The sequence below is a fragment of the Microchirus variegatus genome, assembly GCF_963457635.1.
Source record: "Microchirus variegatus genome assembly, chromosome: 12".
Lineage (NCBI taxonomy): Eukaryota > Metazoa > Chordata > Actinopteri > Pleuronectiformes > Soleidae > Microchirus > Microchirus variegatus.
Genome location: NC_139813.1, coordinates 26,942,041 through 26,967,346, shown reverse-complemented (window position 1 = coordinate 26,967,346; position 25,306 = coordinate 26,942,041). Strand labels below are relative to the sequence as shown.

The 25,306-nt window shown below is 36.8% G+C and overlaps 2 protein-coding genes across 2 annotated transcripts; one reads left to right on the top strand and one right to left on the bottom strand.

Annotated features, from left to right (window-relative positions):
• Positions 1 to 310: 310 nt before the first annotated feature.
• Positions 311 to 3,871, bottom strand: nsl1 (NSL1 component of MIS12 kinetochore complex; the record flags this gene model as incomplete). Its single annotated transcript, XM_083898654.1, has 6 exons — positions 311 to 733; positions 1,482 to 1,549; positions 2,606 to 2,660; positions 2,752 to 2,882; positions 2,999 to 3,071; positions 3,683 to 3,871. The coding sequence occupies 6 exons, from the start codon at positions 3,869 to 3,871 to the stop codon at positions 458 to 460; spliced, it is 792 nt and encodes a 263-aa protein (XP_083754780.1). The 3' UTR covers positions 311 to 457.
• Positions 3,872 to 4,087: 216 nt separating this feature from the next.
• Positions 4,088 to 17,423, top strand: tatdn3 (TatD DNase domain containing 3; the record flags this gene model as incomplete). Its single annotated transcript, XM_083898653.1, has 8 exons — positions 4,088 to 4,144; positions 4,391 to 4,423; positions 4,623 to 4,696; positions 7,810 to 7,894; positions 8,199 to 8,261; positions 9,595 to 9,598; positions 9,680 to 9,853; positions 17,254 to 17,423. 8 exons carry the CDS (start codon positions 4,088 to 4,090, stop codon positions 17,301 to 17,303), a joined length of 540 nt encoding a protein of 179 aa, XP_083754779.1. The 3' UTR covers positions 17,304 to 17,423.
• Positions 17,424 to 25,306: the final 7,883 nt, after the last annotated feature.

Here is a 25,306-nt window from a genome sequence, read left to right as displayed (position 1 = left end):
GAGTTGTTGATCCACTGCTGCCTCCATCACTAACTTACAATGTCTGATTTAGTCAATTTGGCTTTTGAAAATCTTAATTCAGATTAACCTCAGTGACACAAAGTGACCACACGAGGCAGCAGTAGACCAGCAGCTCCTGCGTCCCTGTGAGATAAAATCACTGGTTTTCTCTATGGGCTTTGGTGTGGGAGAGTGAGTGGTTTACAAACTTCAGTTTCCTGTTGGAAAAGTATGTCTTACAGTGAAGATAAAGACGTGAACATATTCTTTATATATTGTTGACATTGTACTAATTTTTTTTGGGGTGAATTTTGGTGAAATCGTTGCCAAACGTAGAGGAATAACGCAAATTTAAGGTGCAACACAAGTTCTGAGGTTTTCACAAACGACGTCGACTGTGCACTGTTTTTTTTTTGTTCTTTTTTAAAAAGAGTCTTGCAACGTCATAAAGTCCGCGTCACTCCGCGTTGTCGCCTCCTGCAGGACAGTCTGGTTTCTTTGCGAGCGGCACGTAGCAGCCCGTGGCTGCCGCTTCCTCTACGGCTCTCTTGATTGGCTGCCTGCTCCTCGCGGCAGCCACGCCCTCCTCAGGAGGAGGAGGAGGAGGAGCAGCAGCTTCTGGTTGGTCGCTGCAGCCGAACACCTCCCTCTCCATCTCCTGCGTGGCGTGACTGGGTTTCATGTTGAGGATTTCGCAGAGGCCCTCGGCTTGTTTCTGCAGAGTGCTGATTGACTGTCAGGAGAAAAAGGTAAAAAAAAGTGTCGCTAAAGAGAATATTTAAAATAAAAACAAGTTAATTCTAAACACGTTTGATCTATCTATGATATCTTAGAGTTAACTATCCATCCATTTAAGCTAGCTAACTCTATCCATCTGTTTAAGCTAGCAAGATAACCACATCTACACTATCTATGTTAGCTTAAAGTTGGCTATCTATCTATTCAAGTTAGCCAACTATCCATCTTTAAGCTAACAAGCTTACTAAATTTACACTATCTATGCTAGCTTAGAGTAGCTAGCTCTATATATTTAAGCGAGCTCGCTAGCCAATCCTATCTACTCTATCTATGCTAGCTTAGAGTTAGCTATCCATCTATTAATGCTAGCGAGCTAACCCTATCTATGCTAGCTTCGAGTTAGCTATGTATTTAAGCTAGCTGACTCTATCCATCTATTTAAGCTAGCTAACCCTTTCCATTTATTTAAGCTAGCAAGCTAACCTAATCTACACTATATATGTTAGCTTAGAGTTGGCTATATATCTATTCAAACTAGCCCACTATCCATCTATTTAGGCTAGCGAGCTAACAATTCTACAAAACTACTCTATCTATGCTAACTAAGTTCTAGTTCTATCTATTTAAAGTAGCTAACTATATAAATATATTTATATATATTTCTGCAGAGTACTGATTGACTGTCAGGAGAAAAAAGACAAAAAAGTGTCGCTAAAGAGAATATTTAAAATAAAAATGTTTACCTTTATAACCTGAATGGCCTGTTTCACCATCCCTGGAGCCGCTGCCGACAAATCAGTCATGATGTTCTCTGTCGACACAAACAAAGGATTATTATAAACTTTAAAGTTAAATTCACTTAAAATGGACCGTTTGGGATTTTTAAAGTGGTCATGTGTGCGAGTGCGACTCACTAGGTCGTCTACGTTAGCTTCAAGAACACGTTCACGTCTTCACCGTGAGACCGACTTTTCTGACAGGAAAGTGAAGTTTGTAAACCACTCACTCTCCCACACCAAAGCCCATAGAGAAAATCTGTGATTTTAACATCACAGCACACAGGAGCTGTTGATCCACTGCTGCCTCCATCACTAAGTTCATACGTCTTATTTTGTCAATTCGGCTTTTGAAATTCTTCATTTAAATGTATTTTCGTGACACAAAGTGACCACACGAGGCAGCAGCTCCTGTGTCCCTGTGAGCTAAAATCACAGATTTTCTCTATGGGCTTTGGTGTGGGAGAGTGAGTGGTTTACAAACTTCACTTTCTCGTCAGAATAAGACTTTTTTGTTGTTGTTTGTTTTTAAGCAGTGAGCACGTTTCTAATGATTATACTGAATTTGTCATGTTAAATCATGTAAATATATACGTTATATCTATGTCCTATTTCTTATCTAAACCCTCCTTTAACTGAGGATATTTTATCTTGATGAACCACGGGGACACCGTTTGTGTCCAAAATTAACGAACCTTTCATTTTTCACATTAATAAGTGAAGTTGGTTTGTAAAAAATAAAAAAAAGTGTAGTTTTAACGATGTTGAGTTGTAAATATTCTTAGTTCACTTGATCTTTTTTTACTGGAAAACACAGAAGCTCGTCGAGAAGCTGCAGCTGAAACTGAACGACGACGCGTCGCACGCACTTTCAGCGACGGCGAAACCTTCAAATGTGCGACTTTAAAAGGGAAGTAGTTCTTCCCGATTGTTTGACAGCAAGAAAACGTCCAGTTATATACATCACTGTGTACAAACACTTAAGTGTTTTTTATTTTTCGGCTTCTTAAATGTGAATATTGATCATTTCCAGGCAAGAAACAAGCGCTCGATTAAGTGAAGAAAAACAATGGTCAGATTACGTTAAATACCTCGATCTGGGTCTTTGACCATCGTCTGGGGTTTCACTGTGTTTTCATACAGGCTCTAAGAAAAGAAAACAAAGACACACAGTGAATTCCACATTTTCTGAACCAAACAACATCGATTCATTGAGAAAAAATCCTCCGACACTGACCATGATTTTACGCTCGGCCTTGAGCGAGTGAACAACGTGGGGCAGGATATGCCTGGGGTACGCGCGGCGCCTCCTGCTGGTCTCGACGATGGCGTCGTCCAGGAGACCCTCAAGGTCATAAGCTTCCTCGTCTGCTCGGTGAGACGCGCGGGGCGGGGCGGGGGGGGGGGGGGTAGACGTTTGTTTGTTATGTTTTTCTTTTTTTTAACTTTTGTTAAAAAGTGAGAGGAAGACGATGAACACTCACCTTCTTCATCGGGCGCCTCCTCCCACGGTTCACCGTTCACTAAGACGTTGTCCTGAACAGCTGCGTCAAAATTCTGCACAGATCATTTACAAGAAAAAACAAAAAACATTGGAGAAACGTTAAAGCAACTTTTCAATCATGTTGTCTTTATAACCTCCCACCACATGGGGGAGCAGTCGCGCTGTCTACCGCACACACAAACACACCGTGTTTTTTTTTTTTACTAACTAGTTACAGGTGTCGCTGACTGTTTTGACTCAGCTGTGTTGAAATGAATACCATGATGTTTTTGTCTTTATCCGGCACTTTTACATACCTGTAAGTATGTAAACACATCGTTTTAGTTCTGCTGTTATTGTTGTTATTCAAGTCACACTAAATGGTTCAGGAATAGTATTTTTATTTATTTAATATTGTGCTGCGGTCAATTAATGTTGAGCCGAACTGATCAGTTCGTTTGTAAATGTTTATAAATCGTTAACTTGTGATTTTTGTTGGCGTGTGTGGAGGTTGACAGCAAAACAAACATTTAATATGACATTTTCCGAACGGGATTTGGTTTTTATAATTCTCAAAGCGATTTAGAAGTAAACAATTAACATGAGAAATTACATTAACTGTTTATATTTTATTTATTTTTGTCTTGTTTACATTAATTTACTTGGTATGAACAGTCCAACCCACCGCCAGCAGCTCCTGCAGTAAAACCCGCTTCGTCTCTTCGGCCATTTCCGTCTGTCCGTGCAGCGCTGTCTTCAGAACCGCTTTATATTTATTCGTCTGCTCGATAAGTCGTTTCTTCGACGTCACGTTGACTCTGTATTCCTGCTCCGTTTCATTTTTGAGCGACTTCTCTCCCTCCACGGTCTCCATTTTGCGTTTACCGCCAACTTTGTTTATATTTTTTTCTTCTTTAAACCGGATACGATTTGTGACTTCCTCTTTTCCGTCCGCGAACACCGTCCTCCGGTAAGCTAGCACCGGGTATAAATGGTTCCTCCCTGCTGTTAGCTGCGCTACTAAAACGCCTAAAATAAGACAAAAACAGCGCTGTTTGTTTGTTTTTGTGTGAATATTTTTAACCTTTCAATGGACTATGGCTTCGTTGACTGTCACTGTCACATATCAGCCCGTGAATTTGAGGAGGTAGGCTCTTAAAATCACTTCCATGACGTTGTAAACACGAAGCTAACTAACAGAACACATCGAAAACTAGCTAAAAGTTACTTAAAAACTGACTGGATCTTGTTCATTGTTGTACTCAATTTGGTATAATTTCATTCTCTTTTCTTTGGGTTTTATATATTAATTTCTAAGCTTTTTTTTGTGTTACATAGCAGTTTTTTGTTGCTTATTTTATGAATTTTTTTTGTGTTTTTGATGTCTCTGCAGGACGTGGAGGATGTGATCCTGAGGACCAGACAGGTCTGTATGTTGACAGTGTTTCTGGTCATGGATAGTCTTATTTATGTGCTTAGAATGTATTTTTAAACGCCTTGATGAGCAGAAAATCTCAAACTCGTATATAAAAATATCACATACATAATGCTCTTTTGGTTTTATTGCTATAGAAAACTCTTATATCACGGTTACTGTCTCTCTTTATGTGTGTTCATGTTTTAAGGTCGGGGTGAAGACTCTCATCGCAGTCACGGAGAGAGTCGGAGAGTTCAGCAGAGTTCTCCAGCTGCAGCAGCGGTCTGTGCACTTCCTGTTACATCATCAGTCACATGACCTTATAGTGTGGATGTGTACTGTACGCACAGTCTCATACAACTGTGTTATAATGTGTGTTTATGGGTTTTTTCAATATTAAGAGAAGTCTGTGTGGTTTTTCAGCTTCTTAAGTGTGAATATTTTCGTGTTCGAGTTATTTTTCAGCTTCTTAAATGTGAATATTTTCACGTTTCCATCATTTTTCAGCTTCTTAAATGTGAATATTTTCATGTTTCTGTAATTTTTCAGCTTCTTAAATGTGAATATTTTCGTGTTTCCATCATTTTTCAGCTTCTTAAATGTGAATATTTTCGTGTTTCTGTCATTTTTCAGCTTCTTAAATGTGAATATTTTCACGTTTCTGTCATTTTTCAGCTTCTTAAATGTGAATATTTTCACGTTTCTGTCATTTTTCAGCTTCTTAAATGTGAATATTTTCACGTTTCTGTCATTTTTCAGCTTCTTAAATGTGAATATTTTCACGTTTCTGTCATTTTTCAGCTTCTTTAATGTGAATATTTTCACGTTTCTGTCATTTTTCAGCTTCTTAAATGTGAATATTTTCACATTTCCATCATTTTTCAGCTTCTTAAATGTGAATATTTTCACGTTTCCGTCATTTTTCAGCTTCTTAAATGTGAATATTTTCATGTTTCTGTCATTTTTCAGCTTCTTAAATGTGAATATTTTCACATTTCCATCATTTTTCAGCTTCTTAAATGTGAATATTTTAGCGTTTCTGTCATTTTTCAGCTTCTTAAATGTGAATATTTTCACGTTTATGTCATTTTTCAGCTTCTTAAATGTGAATATTTTTATGTTTCTGTCATTTTTCAGCTTCTTAAATGTGAATATTTTCACGTTTCTGTCATTTTTCAGCTTCTTAAATGTGAATATTTTTATGTTTCTGTCATTTTTCAGCTTCTTAAATGTGAATATTTTCATGTATTTGTCATTTTTCAGCTTCTTAAATGTGAATATTTTTATGTTTCTGTCATTTTTCAGCTTCTTAAATGTGAATATTTTCTTGTTTCTGTCATTTTTCAGCTTCTTAAATGTGAATATTTTCACGTTTCCGTCATTTTTCAGCTTCTTAAATGTGAATATTTTCATGTTTCTGTCATTTTTCAGCTTCTTAAATGTGAATATTTTCAAGTTTCCGTAATTTTTCAGCTTCTTAAATGTGAATATTTTCATGTTTCTGTCATTTTTCAGCTTCTTAAATGTGAATATTTTCGTGTTTCTGTCAATTTTCATCTTCTTAAATGTGAATATTTTCGTTTTTCTGTAATTTTTCAGCTTCTTAAATGTGAATATTTTCACGTTTCCATCATTTTTCAGCTTCTTAAATGTGAATATTTTCACATTTCCATAATTTTTCAGCTTCTTAAATGTGAATATTTTCACATTTCCATCATTTTTCAGCTTCTTAAATGTGAATATTTTCGTGTTTCTGTCATTTTTCAGCTTCTTAAATGTGAATATTTTCACGTTTCTGTCATTTTTCAGCTTCTTAAATGTGAATATTTTCACGTTTCTGTCATTTTTCAGCTTCTTAAATGTGAATATTTTCACGTTTCTGTCATTTTTCAGCTTCTTAAATGTGAATATTTTCACGTTTCTGTCATTTTTCAGCTTCTTTAATGTGAATATTTTCACGTTTCTGTCATTTTTCAGCTTCTTTAATGTGAATATTTTCACGTTTCTGTCATTTTTCAGCTTCTTAAATGTGAATATTTTCACATTTCCATCATTTTTCAGCTTCTTAAATGTGAATATTTTCACGTTTCCGTCATTTTTCAGCTTCTTAAATGTGAATATTTTCATGTTTCTGTCATTTTTCAGCTTCTTAAATGTGAATATTTTCACATTTCCATCATTTTTCAGCTTCTTAAATGTGAATATTTTCATGTTTCTGTTATTTTTCAGCTTCTTAAATGTGAATATTTTAGCGTTTCTGTCATTTTTCAGCTTCTTAAATGTGAATATTTTCACGTTTATGTCATTTTTCAGCTTCTTAAATGTGAATATTTTTATGTTTCTGTCATTTTTCAGCTTCTTAAATGTGAATATTTTCACGTTTCTGTCATTTTTCAGCTTCTTAAATGTGAATATTTTTATGTTTCTGTCATTTTTCAGCTTCTTAAATGTGAATATTTTAGCGTTTTTGTCATTTTTCAGCTTCTTAAATGTGAATATTTTTACGTTTCTGTCATTTTTCAGCTTCTTAAATGTGAATATTTTTATGTTTCTGTCATTTTTCAGCTTCTTAAATGTGAATATTTTTATGTTTCTGTCATTTTTCAGCTTCTTAAATGTGAATATTTTCATGTATTTGTCATTTTTCAGCTTCTTAAATGTGAATATTTTTATGTTTCTGTCATTTTTCAGCTTCTTAAATGTGAATATTTTCTTGTTTCTGTCATTTTTCAGCTTCTTAAATGTGAATATTTTCACGTTTCCGTCATTTTTCAGCTTCTTAAATGTGAATATTTTCATGTTTCTGTCATTTTTCAGCTTCTTAAATGTGAATATTTTCAAGTTTCCGTAATTTTTCAGCTTCTTAAATGTGAATATTTTCATGTTTCTGTCATTTTTCAGCTTCTTAAATGTGAATATTTTCGTGTTTCTGTCAATTTTCATCTTCTTAAATGTGAATATTTTCGTTTTTCTGTAATTTTTCAGCTTCTTAAATGTGAATATTTTTATGTTTCTGTCATTTTTCAGCTTCTTAAATGTGAATATTTCATGTTTTTGTCATTTTTCAGCTTCTTAAATGTGAATATTTTCATGTTTTTGTCATTTTTCAGCTTCTTAAATGTGAATATTTTCCAGGTTTGATCATTTGTTGATTTATGGACCATGTGAATACGAGTATGTTCAGTTGGTGACACAATCGTCCGTAAATGTAAACGATTGTAGTGTCGGGCTGCAACAAAAAAAGAGTGAACGGTGTCTGAATATTTTCTGAAGCCTCCGTCCACAATAACGTTCTTTCACGTGGAGTAAAAAATGTTGACATTAATCCTTTTACAGCTGCTCTCTGCTGGACGTCCTCCGTGTTTATTTGTCCTCCCTGTGTTTGTTCCTCACAGTTTTCCAGATCTGGTTTCTCCGTGTCTGGGCGTCCACCCTCTGCAGGACGGCGAGGGGCAACGGCAGTGCAGCGCGAAGCCGCAGGTGGTGAAACGTTTGATCGAATGAGTAAAATAATGGTTCTGCTCGGTGGAGGAGGAGGTCAGGAGGTCACAGGGGGAAGGTTCACGAGGAGGAGGAGGAGGAGGAGGAGAACATCTCTAACTTTAGTACAATTTAGATCTAGAAGCTGTTGTTTTCTCCATCAACTGATTCTTTGTTTTAGAGAATGTAGGCGACACAGACAAAATAACGTGATCATTTACAGGGCTCTTTAATCCGGCAGATTGGATACGATGAGATTAATGTGTACGTTGTGTTGTGTGTTTTTTTAATTTTTTTTTTAAAGGACCTGGATGCTGCTCTGCCTCTGATCTACGAGCACAGAGAACGCCTCGCTGCTGTTGGAGAGGTACACACACACACACACACACACACACACACACACACACACACACACACACACACACACACACACACACACACACACACACACACTCTCTCCAAACAGTAATGTGACCTGAGGAGACAGAAAAGAGGATTAAAGGTGTCAACTCTAAAACTCAGCTCTTAATCTTCTTTTTTCTGTGTGTGTGTGTGTGTGCGTGCGTGTGTGTGCGTGCGTGTGTGTCAGAGCACATTTCAGGCGTCAGCTGATGATGATGATGTGTTGTTTTTATGGATCAGCTCCAGCTTTTCCCCTTCGTCTACAGGATGAGACTAAACCCTCTGTGTCTCTGTTTGATCGCGTGACTTCGCCTCGGGCCACTTTTTGTGTTTTTTTTTAATATTTAAGTAAAATAAAAACCAAGTGGATTCAGAGCAGAACTCCTGCGTCAGAGTAAGCCAACAACAACGGATATCAGTGTTTTTTTTTATTTGCGAATAGATGATAAAATAATCAAGGGTCCTTGAAATCCTTGAAAGTTTGTGAAAATGGCTGTAAATGGACACGGGTCATTGAAAGTGCTTGACTTTTGAGCAAGTAGAAGCTCTTACAGGCTTGTCCTCCCATCTTTATATATTTGGTGTCACTCTCCCACACCAAAGCCCATAGAGAAAATCAGTGATTCTAGCTCTCAGGGACACAGGAGCTGCTGGTCTACTGCTGCCTCGTGTGGTCACTTTGTGTCACTGAGGAAGGTCGAAATGAAATATTTTAAAAGCCGAATTTACTAGAATAAGTCATTGTAAGTTAGTGTTGGAGGCAGCAGTGGATCAACAAGTCCTGTGAACTCATGTGTTGCTGTGATGTTAAAATCACTGGTTTACTCTATGGACTTTGGTGTGGGAGAGTGAGTGATTTACAAACTTCAGTTTCCTGTTGGAAAACATAATACAATCTACGACAGGTTATGTCTATGGTATGTTAAGAACATATTCATGTCTTTATTTCACTGTTAGACAGACTTTTCCAACAGAGAAACTGAAGTTTGTAAACCACTCACTCTCCCACACCAAAGCCCATAGAGAAAATCAGTGATTTTAACATCACAGCACACAGGAGTTCACAGGAGTTGTTGATCCACTGCTGCCTCCATCACTGACTTACAATGACTGATTTTGTCAATTCGGCTTCATTTAAATTAACCTCAGTGACACAAAGTGACCACACGAGGCAGCAGTAGACCAGCAGCTCCTGTGTCCCCGCGAGCTAAAATCACTGGTTTTCCCTATGAGGTTTGGTGTGAGGAGATGATGAATATGCAGATGACTTACTCTTACTCTTTCTCTTTGCTGCACAGAAACGTTCACTCACAATCAGCCGCCAAAGTCACCATAGAGACCATGAAAGCACACGCAACATTACGTTTTTTTTCCCTCCGTCAGGAATCAGCCGCCCTCTGCTTCACAACTTTGCCGGGAAACCTTCGGTGGCTCTGGACGGCGTGAAAGCCGGTTACTTCTTCTTCTCCCCTCCTGCCGTCTGTAAGAACCAGCAGGTGAGGAGAGCTCTGGTGCTCATGGACGCCGTGTTGGCAGGAACCAATATCTGCTGCCCACGTACGTTTTTACTGAAAGTTAACATTTAAGAAGCTGAAAAATGACATAAACTTGAAAATATTCACATTTAAGAAGCTGAAAAATGACATAAACGCAAAAATATTCACATTTAAGAAGCTGAAAAATGACAGAAACGTGAAAATATTCACGTTTAAGAAGCTGAAAAATGACATAAACTTGAAAATATTCACATTTAAGAAGCTGAAAAATGACAGAAACGCTAAAATATTCACATTTAAGAAGCTGAAAAATGACAGAAACATGAAAATATTCACATTTAAGAAGCTGAAAAATGACAGAAACGCGAAAATATTCACATTTAAGAAGCTGAAAAATGACAGAAACGCGAAAATATTCACACTTAAGAAGCTGAAAAATGACAGAAACGTGAAAATATTCACATTTAAGAAGCTGAAAATTGACAGAAACGTGAAAATATTCACATTTAAGAAGCTGAAAAATGACAGAAACGTGAAAATATTCACATTTAAGAAGCTGAAAAATGACAGAAACGTGAAAATATTCACATTTAAGAAGCTGAAAAATGACAGAAACGCGAAAATATTCACATTTAAGAAGCTGAAAAATGACAGAAACGTGAAAATATTCACATTTAAGAAGCTGAAAAATGACAGAAACGCGAAAATATTCACACTTAAGAAGCTGAAAAATGACAGAAACGTGAAAATATTCACATTTAAGAAGCTGAAAAATGACAGAAACGTGAAAATATTCACATTTAAGAAGCTGAAAAATGACAGAAACGCGAAAATATTCACATTTAAGATGCTGAAAAATGGCAGAAACTTGAAAATATTCACATTTAAGAAGCTGAAAAATGACAGAAACGCGAAAATATTCACATTTAAGAAGCTGAAAAATGACAGAAACGCTAAAATATTCACATTTAAGAAGCTGAAAAATGACAGAAACGTGAAAATATTCACATTTAAGAAGCTGAAAAATGACAGAAACGTGAAAATATTCACATTCAAGAAGCTGAAAAATGACAGAAACGTGAAAATATTCACATTTAAGACGCTGAAAAATGACAGAAACATGAAAATATTCACATTTAAGATGCTGAAAAATGACAGAAACGTGAAAATATTCACGTTTAAGAAGCTGAAAAATGACAGAAACTTGAAAATATTCACATTTAAGAAGCTGAAAAATGACAGAAACGCGAAAATATTCACATTTAAGAAGCTGAAAAATGACAGAAACGTGAAAATATTCACATTTAAGAAGCTGAAAAATGACAGAAACGTGAAAATATTCACATTTAAGAAGCTGAAAAATGACAGAAACGTGAAAATGTTCAAATTTAAGAAGCTGAAAAATGACAGAAACGTGAAAATATTCACATTCAAGAAGCTGAAAAATGACATAAACGTGAAAATATTCACATTTAAGAAGCTGAAAAATGACAGAAACGTGAAAATATTCACATTTAAGAAGCTGAAAAATGACAGAAACGTGAAAATATTCACATTTAAGAAGCTGAAAAATGACATAAACGCAAAAATATTCACATTTAAGAAGCTGAAAAATGACAGAAACGTGAAAATATTCACGTTTAAGAAGCTGAAAAATGACATAAACTTGAAAATATTCACATTTAAGAAGCTGAAAAATGACAGAAACGCTAAAATATTCACATTTAAGAAGCTGAAAAATGACAGAAACATGAAAATATTCACATTTAAGAAGCTGAAAAATGACAGAAACGCGAAAATATTCACATTTAAGAAGCTGAAAAATGACAGAAACGCGAAAATATTCACACTTAAGAAGCTGAAAAATGACAGAAACGTGAAAATATTCACATTTAAGAAGCTGAAAATTGACAGAAACGTGAAAATATTCACATTTAAGAAGCTGAAAAATGACAGAAACGTGAAAATATTCACATTTAAGAAGCTGAAAAATGACAGAAACTAGAAAATATTCACATTTAAGAAGCTGAAAAATGACAGAAACGTGAAAATATTCACATTTAAGAAGCTGAAAAATGACAGAAACGTGAAAATATTCACATTTAAGAAGCTGAAAAATGACAGAAACGTGAAAATATTCACATTTAAGAAGCTGAAAAATGACAGAAACGCGAAAATATTCACACTTAAGAAGCTGAAAAATGACAGAAACGTGAAAATATTCACATTTAAGAAGCTGAAAAATGACAGAAACGTGAAAATATTCACATTTAAGAAGCTGAAAAATGACAGAAACGCGAAAATATTCACATTTAAGATGCTGAAAAATGGCAGAAACTTGAAAATATTCACATTTAAGAAGCTGAAAAATGACAGAAACGCGAAAATATTCACATTTAAGAAGCTGAAAAATGACAGAAACGCTAAAATATTCACATTTAAGAAGCTGAAAAATGACAGAAACGTGAAAATATTCACATTTAAGAAGCTGAAAAATGACAGAAACGTGAAAATATTCACATTCAAGAAGCTGAAAAATGACAGAAACGTGAAAATATTCACATTTAAGACGCTGAAAAATGACAGAAACATGAAAATATTCACATTTAAGATGCTGAAAAATGACAGAAACGTGAAAATATTCACGTTTAAGAAGCTGAAAAATGACAGAAACTTGAAAATATTCACATTTAAGAAGCTGAAAAATGACAGAAACGCGAAAATATTCACATTTAAGAAGCTGAAAAATGACAGAAACGTGAAAATATTCACATTTAAGAAGCTGAAAAATGACAGAAACGTGAAAATATTCACATTTAAGAAGCTGAAAAATGACAGAAACGTGAAAATGTTCAAATTTAAGAAGCTGAAAAATGACAGAAACGTGAAAATATTCACATTCAAGAAGCTGAAAAATGACATAAACGTGAAAATATTCACATTTAAGAAGCTGAAAAATGACAGAAACGTGAAAATATTCACATTTAAGAAGCTGAAAAATGACAGAAACGTGAAAATATTCACATTTAAGAAGCTGAAAAATGACAGAAACTAGAAAATATTCACATTTAAGAAGCTGAAAAATGACAGAAACGTGAAAATATTCCCATTTAAGAAGCTGAAAAATGACAGAAACGTGAAAATATTCACATTTAAGAAGCTGAAAAATGACAGAAACTAGAAAATATTCACATTTAAGAAGCTGAAAAATGACAGAAACGTGAAAATATTCACATTTAAGAAGCTGAAAAATGACAGAAACGTGAAAATATTCACATTTAAGAAGCTGAAAAATGACAGAAACATGAAAATATTCACATTTAAGAAGCTGAAAAATGACAGAAACGCTAAAATATTCACATTTAAGAAGCTGAAAAATGACAGAAACGCTAAAATATTCACATTTAAGAAGCTGAAAAATGACAGAAACGTGAAAATATTCACATTTAAGAAGCTGAAAAATGACAGAAACGTGAAAATGTTCAAATTTAAGAAGCTGAAAAATGACAGAAACGTGAAAATATTCACATTCAAGAAGCTGAAAAATGACATAAACGTGAAAATATTCACATTTAAGAAGCTGAAAAATGACAGAAACGTGAAAATATTCACATTTAAGAAGCTGAAAAATGACAGAAACGTGAAAATATTCACATTTAAGAAGCTGAAAAATGACATAAACGCAAAAATATTCACATTTAAGAAGCTGAAAAATGACAGAAACGTGAAAATATTCACGTTTAAGAAGCTGAAAAATGACATAAACTTGAAAATATTCACATTTAAGAAGCTGAAAAATGACAGAAACGCTAAAATATTCACATTTAAGAAGCTGAAAAATGACAGAAACATGAAAATATTCACATTTAAGAAGCTGAAAAATGACAGAAACGCGAAAATATTCACATTTAAGAAGCTGAAAAATGACAGAAACGCGAAAATATTCACACTTAAGAAGCTGAAAAATGACAGAAACGTGAAAATATTCACATTTAAGAAGCTGAAAATTGACAGAAACGTGAAAATATTCACATTTAAGAAGCTGAAAAATGACAGAAACGTGAAAATATTCACATTTAAGAAGCTGAAAAATGACAGAAACTAGAAAATATTCACATTTAAGAAGCTGAAAAATGACAGAAACGTGAAAATATTCACATTTAAGAAGCTGAAAAATGACAGAAACGTGAAAATATTCACATTTAAGAAGCTGAAAAATGACAGAAACGTGAAAATATTCACATTTAAGAAGCTGAAAAATGACAGAAACGCGAAAATATTCACACTTAAGAAGCTGAAAAATGACAGAAACGTGAAAATATTCACATTTAAGAAGCTGAAAAATGACAGAAACGTGAAAATATTCACATTTAAGAAGCTGAAAAATGACAGAAACGCGAAAATATTCACATTTAAGATGCTGAAAAATGGCAGAAACTTGAAAATATTCACATTTAAGAAGCTGAAAAATGACAGAAACGCGAAAATATTCACATTTAAGAAGCTGAAAAATGACAGAAACGCTAAAATATTCACATTTAAGAAGCTGAAAAATGACAGAAACGTGAAAATATTCACATTTAAGAAGCTGAAAAATGACAGAAACGTGAAAATATTCACATTCAAGAAGCTGAAAAATGACAGAAACGTGAAAATATTCACATTTAAGACGCTGAAAAATGACAGAAACATGAAAATATTCACATTTAAGATGCTGAAAAATGACAGAAACGTGAAAATATTCACGTTTAAGAAGCTGAAAAATGACAGAAACTTGAAAATATTCACATTTAAGAAGCTGAAAAATGACAGAAACGCGAAAATATTCACATTTAAGAAGCTGAAAAATGACAGAAACGTGAAAATATTCACATTTAAGAAGCTGAAAAATGACAGAAACGTGAAAATATTCACATTTAAGAAGCTGAAAAATGACAGAAACGTGAAAATGTTCAAATTTAAGAAGCTGAAAAATGACAGAAACGTGAAAATATTCACATTCAAGAAGCTGAAAAATGACATAAACGTGAAAATATTCACATTTAAGAAGCTGAAAAATGACAGAAACGTGAAAATATTCACATTTAAGAAGCTGAAAAATGACAGAAACGTGAAAATATTCACATTTAAGAAGCTGAAAAATGACAGAAACTAGAAAATATTCACATTTAAGAAGCTGAAAAATGACAGAAACGTGAAAATATTCCCATTTAAGAAGCTGAAAAATGACAGAAACGTGAAAATATTCACATTTAAGAAGCTGAAAAATGACAGAAACTAGAAAATATTCACATTTAAGAAGCTGAAAAATGACAGAAACGTGAAAATATTCACATTTAAGAAGCTGAAAAATGACAGAAACGTGAAAATATTCACATTTAAGAAGCTGAAAAATGACAGAAACATGAAAATATTCACATTTAAGAAGCTGAAAAATGACAGAAACGCTAAAATATTCACATTTAAGAAGCTGAAAAATGACAGAAACGCTAAAATATTCACATTTAAGAAGCTGAAAAATGACAGAAACGTGAAAATATTCACATTTAAGAAGCTGAAAAATGACAGAAACGCGAAAATATTCACATTTAAGAAGCTGAAAAATGACAGAAACGCGAAAATATTCACATTTAAGAAGCTGAAAAATGACAGAAACGCGAAAATATTCACATTTAAGAAGCTGAAAAATGACAGAAACGCGAAAATATTCACATTTAAGAAGCTGAAAAATGACAGAAACGTGAAAATATTCACATTTAAGAAGCTGAAAAATGACAGAAACGCGAAAATATTCACATTTAAGAAGCTGAAAAATGACAGAAACGCGAAAAATATTCACATTTAAGAAGCTGAAAAATGACAGAAACGTGAAAATATTCACATTTAAGAAGCTGAAAAATGACAGAAACGTGAAAATATTCACATTTAAGAAGCTGAAAAATGACAGAAACGTGAAAATATTCACATTTAAGAAGCTGAAAAATGACAGAAACGCGAAAATATTCACACTTAAGAAGCTGAAAAATGACAGAAACGTGAAAATATTCACATTTAAGAAGCTGAAAAATGACAGAAACGTGAAAATATTCACATTTAAGAAGCTGAAAAATGACAGAAACGTGAAAATATTCACATTTAAGAAGCTGAAAAATGACAGAAACTAGAAAATATTCACATTTAAGAAGCTGAAAAATGACAGAAACGTGAAAATATTCACATTTAAGAAGCTGAAAAATGACAGAAACGTGAAAATATTCACATTTAAGAAGCTGAAAAATGACAGAAACGTGAAAATATTCACATTTAAGAAGCTGAAAAATGACAGAAACTAGAAAATATTCACATTTAAGAAGCTGAAAAATGACAGAAACGTGAAAATATTCACATTTAAGAAGCTGAAAAATGACAGAAACGTGAAAATATTCACATTTAAGAAGCTGAAAAATGACAGAAACATGAAAATATTCACATTTAAGAAGCTGAAAAATGACAGAAACGCTAAAATATTCACATTTAAGAAGCTGAAAAATGACAGAAACGCTAAAATATTCACATTTAAGAAGCTGAAAAATGACAGAAACGTGAAAATATTCACATTTAAGAAGCTGAAAAATGACAGAAACATGAAAATATTCACATTCAAGAAGCTGAAAAATGACAGAAACGTGAAAATATTCACATTTAAGAAGCTGAAAAATGACAGAAACGTGAAAATATTCACATTTAAGAAGCTGAAAAATGACAGAAACGTGAAAATATTCACGTTTAAGAAGCTGAAAAATGACAGAAACGTGAAAATATTCACGTTTAAGAAGCTGAAAAATGACATAAACTTGAAAATATTCACATTTAAGAAGCTGAAAAATGACAGAAACGTGAAAATATTCACGTTTAAGAAGCTGAAAAATGACATAAACTTGAAAATATTCACATTTAAGAAGCTGAAAAATGACAGAAACGCGAAAATATTCACATTTAAGAAGCTGAAAAATGACATAAACGTGAAAATATTCACATTTAAGAAGCTGAAAAATGACAGAAACGTGAAAATATTCACATTTAAGAAGCTGAAAAATGACAGAAACGTGAAAATATTCACATTTAAGAAGCTGAAAAATGACAGAAACTAGAAAATATTCACATTTAAGAAGCTGAAAAATGACAGAAACGTGAAAATATTCACATTTAAGAAGCTGAAAAATGACAGAAACGTGAAAATATTCACATTTAAGAAGCTGAAAAATGACAGAAACTAGAAAATATTCACATTTAAGAAGCTGAAAAATGACAGAAACGTGAAAATATTCACATTTAAGAAGCTGAAAAATGACAGAAACGTGAAAATATTCACATTTAAGAAGCTGAAAAATGACAGAAACGCGAAAATATTCACATTTAAGAAGCTGAAAAATGACAGAAACATGAACATATTTACATTTGTGTGTGTGCGTGTGTGTCCAGGTGAGATACGAGCCCTGCAACATTGTTCTCTGCTGTTCTTACGTCGCTAAAATCAAAGGTCTGTCACCTCAGAGGGTTCAGTTTGTCACCTCACAGAACGCCAGCAGACTCTTCTTTCCCGGAGCTCAGTGACGATGATGAAGATGATGATGATGATGGCGACGATGAGGTCACGGGTCGTTCTGAGGTCACAGGTCGTTCTGAGGACACGCCTCTACGAGTCACAACAGGTTTGGACCTGATCTCTGACAAACAGGATTGTGGAATTTAGATCTGTGTCAATATTTGAAGGAAATAAAATATCGATTTAATCGTTAAATATTGTATTTTATTGTTTGAAAATGAACTTGTTCTTCACGCTCGCTCACTTGTTTACGCTCGCTCACTTATTTGCGCTCCATCACTTGTTTACACTCGCTCACTTATTTGCGCTCCATCACTTATTTGCACTCACTCACTTGTTATTTGCGCTCCATCACTTGTTTACACTCACTCACTTATTTGCGCTCCATCACTTATTTGCACTCACTCACTTGTTATTTGCGCTCCCTTACTTGTTTACACTCCCTCACAGAGCAGTGTGTCACTCACTCTGTCGCTCGCTCTGTAAATAAAAAAAACAAATGTACACGGGGATTTTGAGGTTTTTCTTATTTATTATTATTGTTAATAATATAATAATTATTGTTGTGTTGCTGTTGAACAGCTGATGCTGGTGTTGGGTGACGTCACATTTCACACCAGGTGAGTTTTACCTGGAAGAGACGCAGGAGACAAACTGTGTGAGACAAAACAAACGAAAAAGACGATCGCTTTTGGGCTTAAAATACTGTTTTTTTCGTCTTTTAGAAGCAATGGGATAAAGCGGTAGAAAATGGATGTTTTTAAATCAAGACATTTAAATCAAGACTTCAAATTGATTTATAAAGAAATGGAAAGCCATCGATCGATCTATCTGAGACAAATATTTGTTTCATTGTAATGACGTCGACTTTAATAAGAATTCATGCATTAAACGATAATTAAAGGCGCCATATGTAAGAATGTGGCCAAAAACGGTTACTGCACTCAAATTGAAAATACCGAGGTCTTTTACGTTTGGTTTTCTCCGCCATCGTAGCTCAGGCGTAACTGAGACTCTACCGACTGCAATGACTGGTAGACGGCGGTAGGTGGCGCCACATGCCGATACGCGATTTCAGTTGCTTTAGAATCGTAACACGACGCACCTTTAAGGCGTAATAACGTAATAAAAGTTTCTATTCTCTTTTCACAGTGGACACGCGGTGAGTGGACGAGTGTCTCACGGTTTTCTCTGAAGTGTCTTCTCTCTGGGAGTTTGATGTGAGGAGGAAATGGAGGAGGAGGAGGTGGAGGAGGTGGAGGAGGTTCCTCTGGGCGGACGCTCCTGCTCCTGCTCCCCTGTGGTCCAGCTCCGGTCAGAGCGGTGAGGAGCAGCGAGCTGGTCTTCAGGTGTTGACGGTAATGTCTCCTCTGTGTTCTGTCCCAGCTCTGCTGAGGCTTCACGTCCACCTGACACCAGGTCTCCCTGTGACGGTTCAACTGCACCACGGCTTCACCACCCGACATCTCACTGCACTCTGTCTCCGTCCGTCTATGTGTGTCCGTGTGTCTCCGTTTCCCCTCTTTAATAAATCATCCCGGCTTCGTGATGCTGCGGGTTGCCACGGCAACCCGGGAAACTCGAAGAAGCCTCTCTCCAAAGATCCTTTCGTGTTGGACAGGAGGAGTCACTGCGGACCACGTTTTAAACGCCTCAAAGATGTCTTTTAGAGAGACAAAAAGTTTAGACTTTTTTTAAAATTCCTACTTTCAAATATATAATCAATAGGGCTGTCAAAAGATGTGGATTAATCACGATTAATCACGATTAATTACCATGCGTAAATATGCCAGAAAAATTCTAATTTTCTCTTTATATTGTTAGAGATAAATAAAGTATGTGAAAATATAAATGTAAAGAACATTGAAATACTGTAAATAACTTGTAAAAACCTTTACAAACTTAGTAAAAAATAAACATTACATTGTAAAGAACCCACATTATAAGACAATATAAATAAATAAATAGAAAAAATAAAATACTGTAAATAACTTTGAAAAAACTTTTCTTTTAAAACTACACACTGCACTGTAAATAACTCACATTTTAAACAAAATATAAAGTATAGAAGTTAAATAGTTTTCTTACTAAACCCACAGCAGGAGAAGCACTGCTTCTACTAGTTAGCGTTAGCGTCAGCTAGCATTCTGTACGCTAAATTAACGCGTTAATTCCACAAATTAATCATCCTGCGTTGACGCGTTAATTTTGACAGCCCTAATAATCAAACATTGTTTTAAAGCGGACCTAGACAGGAAGTTCCAATTAACGCTGTTTTTTTGGTGTGTATCTGCGTCATTACCTTGTTTATGAAGGTTCTAAACAAACAGTTCAGCCACTGCTGAGAACACTGTGTTTTATTGTAATCTCAGGCTCAGCGAGATCTCTGAAAAAACCCGGTCCGGTTACGTAAACAGCGGTTCTCCTGAACAGCAGATCGTCCTGCTCCGGGCACTAGTCCGGGCACATCCGGTTGCGTACATTGAACCGCAGAAGAAGAATAACGTCCGTTGTGGAGGTGTTTCACGAGCGACAGTGTCTTCTGACTCTGGGTCTGACTCCGGTTTAAAGTCATAAAGGGACTGTGGCGGGGAGTCGTGAAGAAGCTATTTTTAAACACTGTTAAAACAATGTTTTGATAATGAGTAGCAGTGCATCCACCGTTCCAGAGGGGGGAGCTGCGCTTCTGAGAGCGGGTGTGTTGAATATGTCACTTCCGGGTACTGGCCAATCACAAGACAGTTGGGAAGGCTCTAGGCTGGCTGGCCAATCACAACCCCGGGTCTGTCTTCTGGGGGTGAGATTTATGTCTGAAATATCACGGCTGAGGAGAGCGTCAGTAAGGAGAGCGTTTCTATCGGCTCGTTTACAGCAACTAGGAGGTTTTTGAGCATAAAAACAAGTTAATGTATGTAAGTAGACCTCCATAACTGACATATATGTGCAACAGGACCACTCTATGTGACCCTTTAAATAATCATCCCGGCGTTTAATTTTGGGTGAAAAGTTGAAACAAACGCAAGGAAAACGGCAACAATAAATGCCAGATAATACCTTTAATTTAGTCTCTGTGTGGTTTTCTTGTGCTTTTAAGAGCAAACTGCAAAAATAAACATAAAAGTAAACTTTTGGTCCATTTCTTTTTAAATTAAATTAAGAAATGTTACTTTTGACACCCACACACTGTATTCTAAAGAGCAGTTCTTTTTCCCGGTGTTGTGTCTTGAAAACTGAGACAGAGTGAGCGCTCTCCTCCTCCACCTCCTCTGTGTGGGGGGGGGGGGTCAAAGGTCACCTATACCCTCCTGATGATTTGATATATTTGATTCTAAATTCACAGTAAAGAGCTGGTTTTTTTGGACCAGAGAGACAATCACCTGCTGTGGATTCACACGCGCTCAGATTAGGATTAGAGCGGATTATGAACACGGCATATGGACACAGAGCTACACGGTGCATACTTCCACTGCACAGTAAAGGCACATTCAGCTTATTTTTTTATTCAACCGACGTCACCCTACACATTTTTTTAAAATGTATTTTACTTGCGTACGTACGTGTGAGACTCTCATCTCTGTTATTGTTGTTGTTGTTATTATTCGAGCACGACTGCGCAAGAACCCTAATCGCCTTTTTGAGGCCTTGCCCATGCCCCGAAACTCACGGATTTTTGCGACCGCGTCCATCGTGGTGAAAACGTCCGTATTTAAAAGGTTCGGTGAAAAAGCGTGGAAAATTGGAAGTGGGAGGGGCTAAAAACGGACGACATATGACATAAAATCTATCTAGTTAGCGACCTCGTCTGGGGAAACTCGAACGTGCGTGAAAACGGACGAAAATTGCCACGCACATCAGAACTGCCGAAACATTCGATAAAATAATGGACTTGGACGAAATGGACGACAAAACCAACGCAAAATGGCTCGGTTAGCGCCCCCCACAGGTCAGGCTCCCATGGAGCGGGAACGCCGAATGTTGCGAAATTCAGTGGGAACGTTGTCCGGCCCGAGACGAGCAAAAAAAAATCCTCTCGACGCCGTGACCTCAACTCACCAGGAAGTCGGCCATCTTGGATTTGGCGTGTATCTTGGCGTTTCGTAACTGAGCTTGCTATTCATTATTATTATTATTATTGTTATTATTTATTTGGTGTTTTTTTTTTTTTTTATGGCCTTTGTTTTGATACAAGAAGAAGTTTTGATCAAATAAGGTCCCGAAAGATACGATGTGATGAATAACGATTTCTAAGACATTGTTAAACATGGTAATTATCTCTAATTATTGTTTATTATTGTCAAGTTTCATGTCACTTATTGTTGACTTTGTGTGTTACAGTGTGTGTGTGTGTGTGTGTGTGTGTGTGTGTGTGTGTGTGTGTGTGTGTGTGTGTGTGTTACAGTTCCGTCATGGCTCCTCTGCCTCCACATGGTCCAGGATGATTCAGCCTGTTACTACAGACTCTTCTTCCTGCGACGTGATTGGTTCCCGGGTATCGGAAGGCAACGTGTGTCACACACACACAAACACACAAAAGAGAGACACACACAGAGAGAGAGAGAGACTGAAGCCGACTGTGGAGGAGAGAGAGAGAGAGAGCGAGCGCGAGGAGGTTTTATTTCTCTTATCGTGATGGATGTGAGGTTTTAGTTTGCTGTTGTTTTTGTTGTTATTTATCTCCGTCTTCATCATCTTCATCACTCGTGTTGTTTGAAGCATCGTTTCATTGTCACTGAATGAGGAAACCAGCGCGCGCCGCCGCCGCCGCGTTTCCTGATTCATCTGTCGCGAGAACAAGAAGAAGAAGAAGAAGAAGAAGCGGAAGATCAGAGGCTGCCGCCGCCGCCGCACGCGCAACATGGTCGCCGGTGAGCTCGTGCAGGAGCATCTGCGCGCGGACGTCGGTTCACCTGACGACATCAGGGCGGTGAAGACACCGGAGTCTGACGGTGACGCAGCGGCGGCGCGGCGGAAGGAGCACGGCGACGCACACGCTGCAGCCGCCGCTACCGCGCTGCCGCTGCCGCAGGAGGAAGAGAAAGAGGAGGAGGATGAGTTAGAAGACAAGCCGGATGAAAGAGAGGCGATGCTGCCCAGCGGAGGAGCAGGAGAGGCGGCGGCGGAGGAGGAGGAGGTGGTGGTGGTGGTGGTGAAGCGCCTGGAGACGCGTCTGTACCGGCGCCGCTTCGCCGTGCTCGCCGTCTTCAGCCTGTACTCGCTGGTCAACGCCTTCCAGTGGATCCACTACAGCATCATCACCAACGTGTTCACCAGCTACTACGGCGTCAGCAACGACAAGGTGGACTGGCTCTCCATCGTCTACATGGTCGCCTACGTGCCGCTCATCTTCCCCGCCACCTGGCTGCTGGACCGCCGCGGGCTGCGGCTCACCGCGCTGCTCGGCGCGGGCTTCAACTGCGCAGGCGCCTGGCTCAAGTGCGCCAGCGTCCGGCCCGACCTGTTCGGCGTCACCATGGCGGCGCAGGTCGTGTGCGCCGTGGCGCAGGTCTTCATCCTCGGCCTGCCGTCCCGCCTCGCCTCGGTGTGGTTCGGCCCCCGCGAGGTCTCCACCGCGTGCGCCGCGGCCGTGCTGGGGAACCAGGTCAGTGGTTCCCACCAAACACCGGGTCGGGGACCCACTGGGGGGTCGCGAGAGACATTTGTGGTGTCCCCACGTAAATGAAAAAAAAAAAATGTATACATATATGTGTGTATATGTATATGCACGGGTGTATATGTGTGTATATGTATATGCACGTGTGTATATGTGTGTATATGTATATGCACGTGTGTATATGTGTGTATATGTATATGCACGTGTGTATATGTGTGTATATGTATATGCACGGGTGTATATATGTGTACATGTATATGCACGGGTGTATATGTGTGTACATGTATATGCACGGGTGTATATGTGTGTACATGTATATGCACGTGTGTATATGTGTGTACATGTATATGCACGTGTGTATATGTATATGCACGCGTGTATATATGTGTATATGTATATGCACGTGTGTATATATGTGTGTATATGTATATGCACGTGTATATGTGTGTATATGTATATGCACGTGTGTATATGTATATGCACGCGTGTATATGTGTGTATATGTATATGCACGCGTGTATATATGTGTATATGTATATGCACGCGTGTATATATGTGTATATGTATATGCACGCGTGTATATATGTGTATATGTATATGCACGCGTGTATGTATGTGTATATGCACGTGTGTATATATGTGTGTATATGTATATGCACGTGTGTATATATGTGTGTATATGTATATGCACGCATATATATGTGTGTATAAGTATATACACGGGTGTATATATGCGTGTATAGGAATATACACGTGTATATATATGCGTGTATAAGTATATACACGTGTGCATATATGTGTATATGTATATGCACGTGTGTATATATATGCGTGTATAAGTATATACGTGTGTGTATATATATATGCGTGTATAAGTATATACACATGTGTATATATGCGTGTATAAGTATATATGCGTGTATAAGTATATACACGTGTGTATAAGTATATACACGTGTATATACATGTGTGTGTATATATGCGTGTATAATTATATACACGTGTGTATATGTGTGTATAAGTACATACATGTGTTTACGTATGTACATATGTGTGTGTATATATGTATGTGTATGTTTGTATACATGTTTATTATATATATATACATACATACGTGTGTACATATGTATATATATATACACATATATTTGTATATGTGTTTGTATGTATGTATATGTGTATATGTTTATACATGTGTATTATATATACATACACGTGTGTGTGTCTATATAAATATATATGCACACATATCTGTATGTGTGTATATGTATGTATACGTATATGTGTGTGTATGTGCATATGTGTGTATTATATATACATACATTTACTTTACATTAGTTAATATAAATTAATAAATAACAGTGTTAATATATAGATGAATTTCAGTGTATGTTTTATGAAGTGGGTCTTCTGCTAACGTAGCTAGCGTCCGTGTGTCCTCATGTCTGTGGTCCTCAGCTGGGCGTGGCCATCGGCTTCCTGCTTCCTCCGGTCCTGGTTCCCACCACTCCTGATGACGTGGAGCTGACGAGTCACAACATCAGGGTGATGTTCTACGGCACGGCCGCCGTCTCCACCGCCCTCTTCGTGCTCACGTTCATAGGTAACGCAGTGTGTGTGTGTGTGTGTGTGTGTGTGTCCTCACGTTAACACACACTAATCCACAGGGATTAGCCAGGGGCTGACTAGCTTAACTTTATATTGATGTTTACGTGTTATCTTGCTGCAAAAAAAAGCGTTTTTTCCCCTTAGTTTATACATCGCTAACTCTCCCACACCAAAGTCCATAGAGAAAATCAGCGATTTTAGGAGCTGCTGGTCTGCTGCTGCCTCGTGTGGTCACTTTGTGTCACTGAGGGTAAATTTAAATTAAGATTTTCAAAAGCTGAATTGACAAAAATAACATGAATAACATGTGAGCTTAGCGATGGAGGCAGCAGTGGATCGACAACTCCTGGTGGTGCTGTGACGTTGAAATCACCGTTAAAATCACTGATTTTCTCCATGGGGTTTGGTGCAGGGAGAGTGAGCGGTTTACGAGGCAAACACAAACTCACTTTGAGTTAAAGTTGGTGGCTAAGTTTTGATTAATTAATTGCTAAGTCAGGTTTTTATGCTTCTAATTGTCACAAACACAAAATTATTCAGTTTTTTTGATTTTATTTGTTAATATGGAGCAAAGAAACAACAACAACATATTCACATTTAAGAGTCTGGAAAGTTGGACAAACTTGTTTTTGTTGCGCTCAAACAGATGAATCGATTATCTAAATAGTTGCGGCCCCAGTTGAACGACAGTTATGTGTTGTTTACCTTTC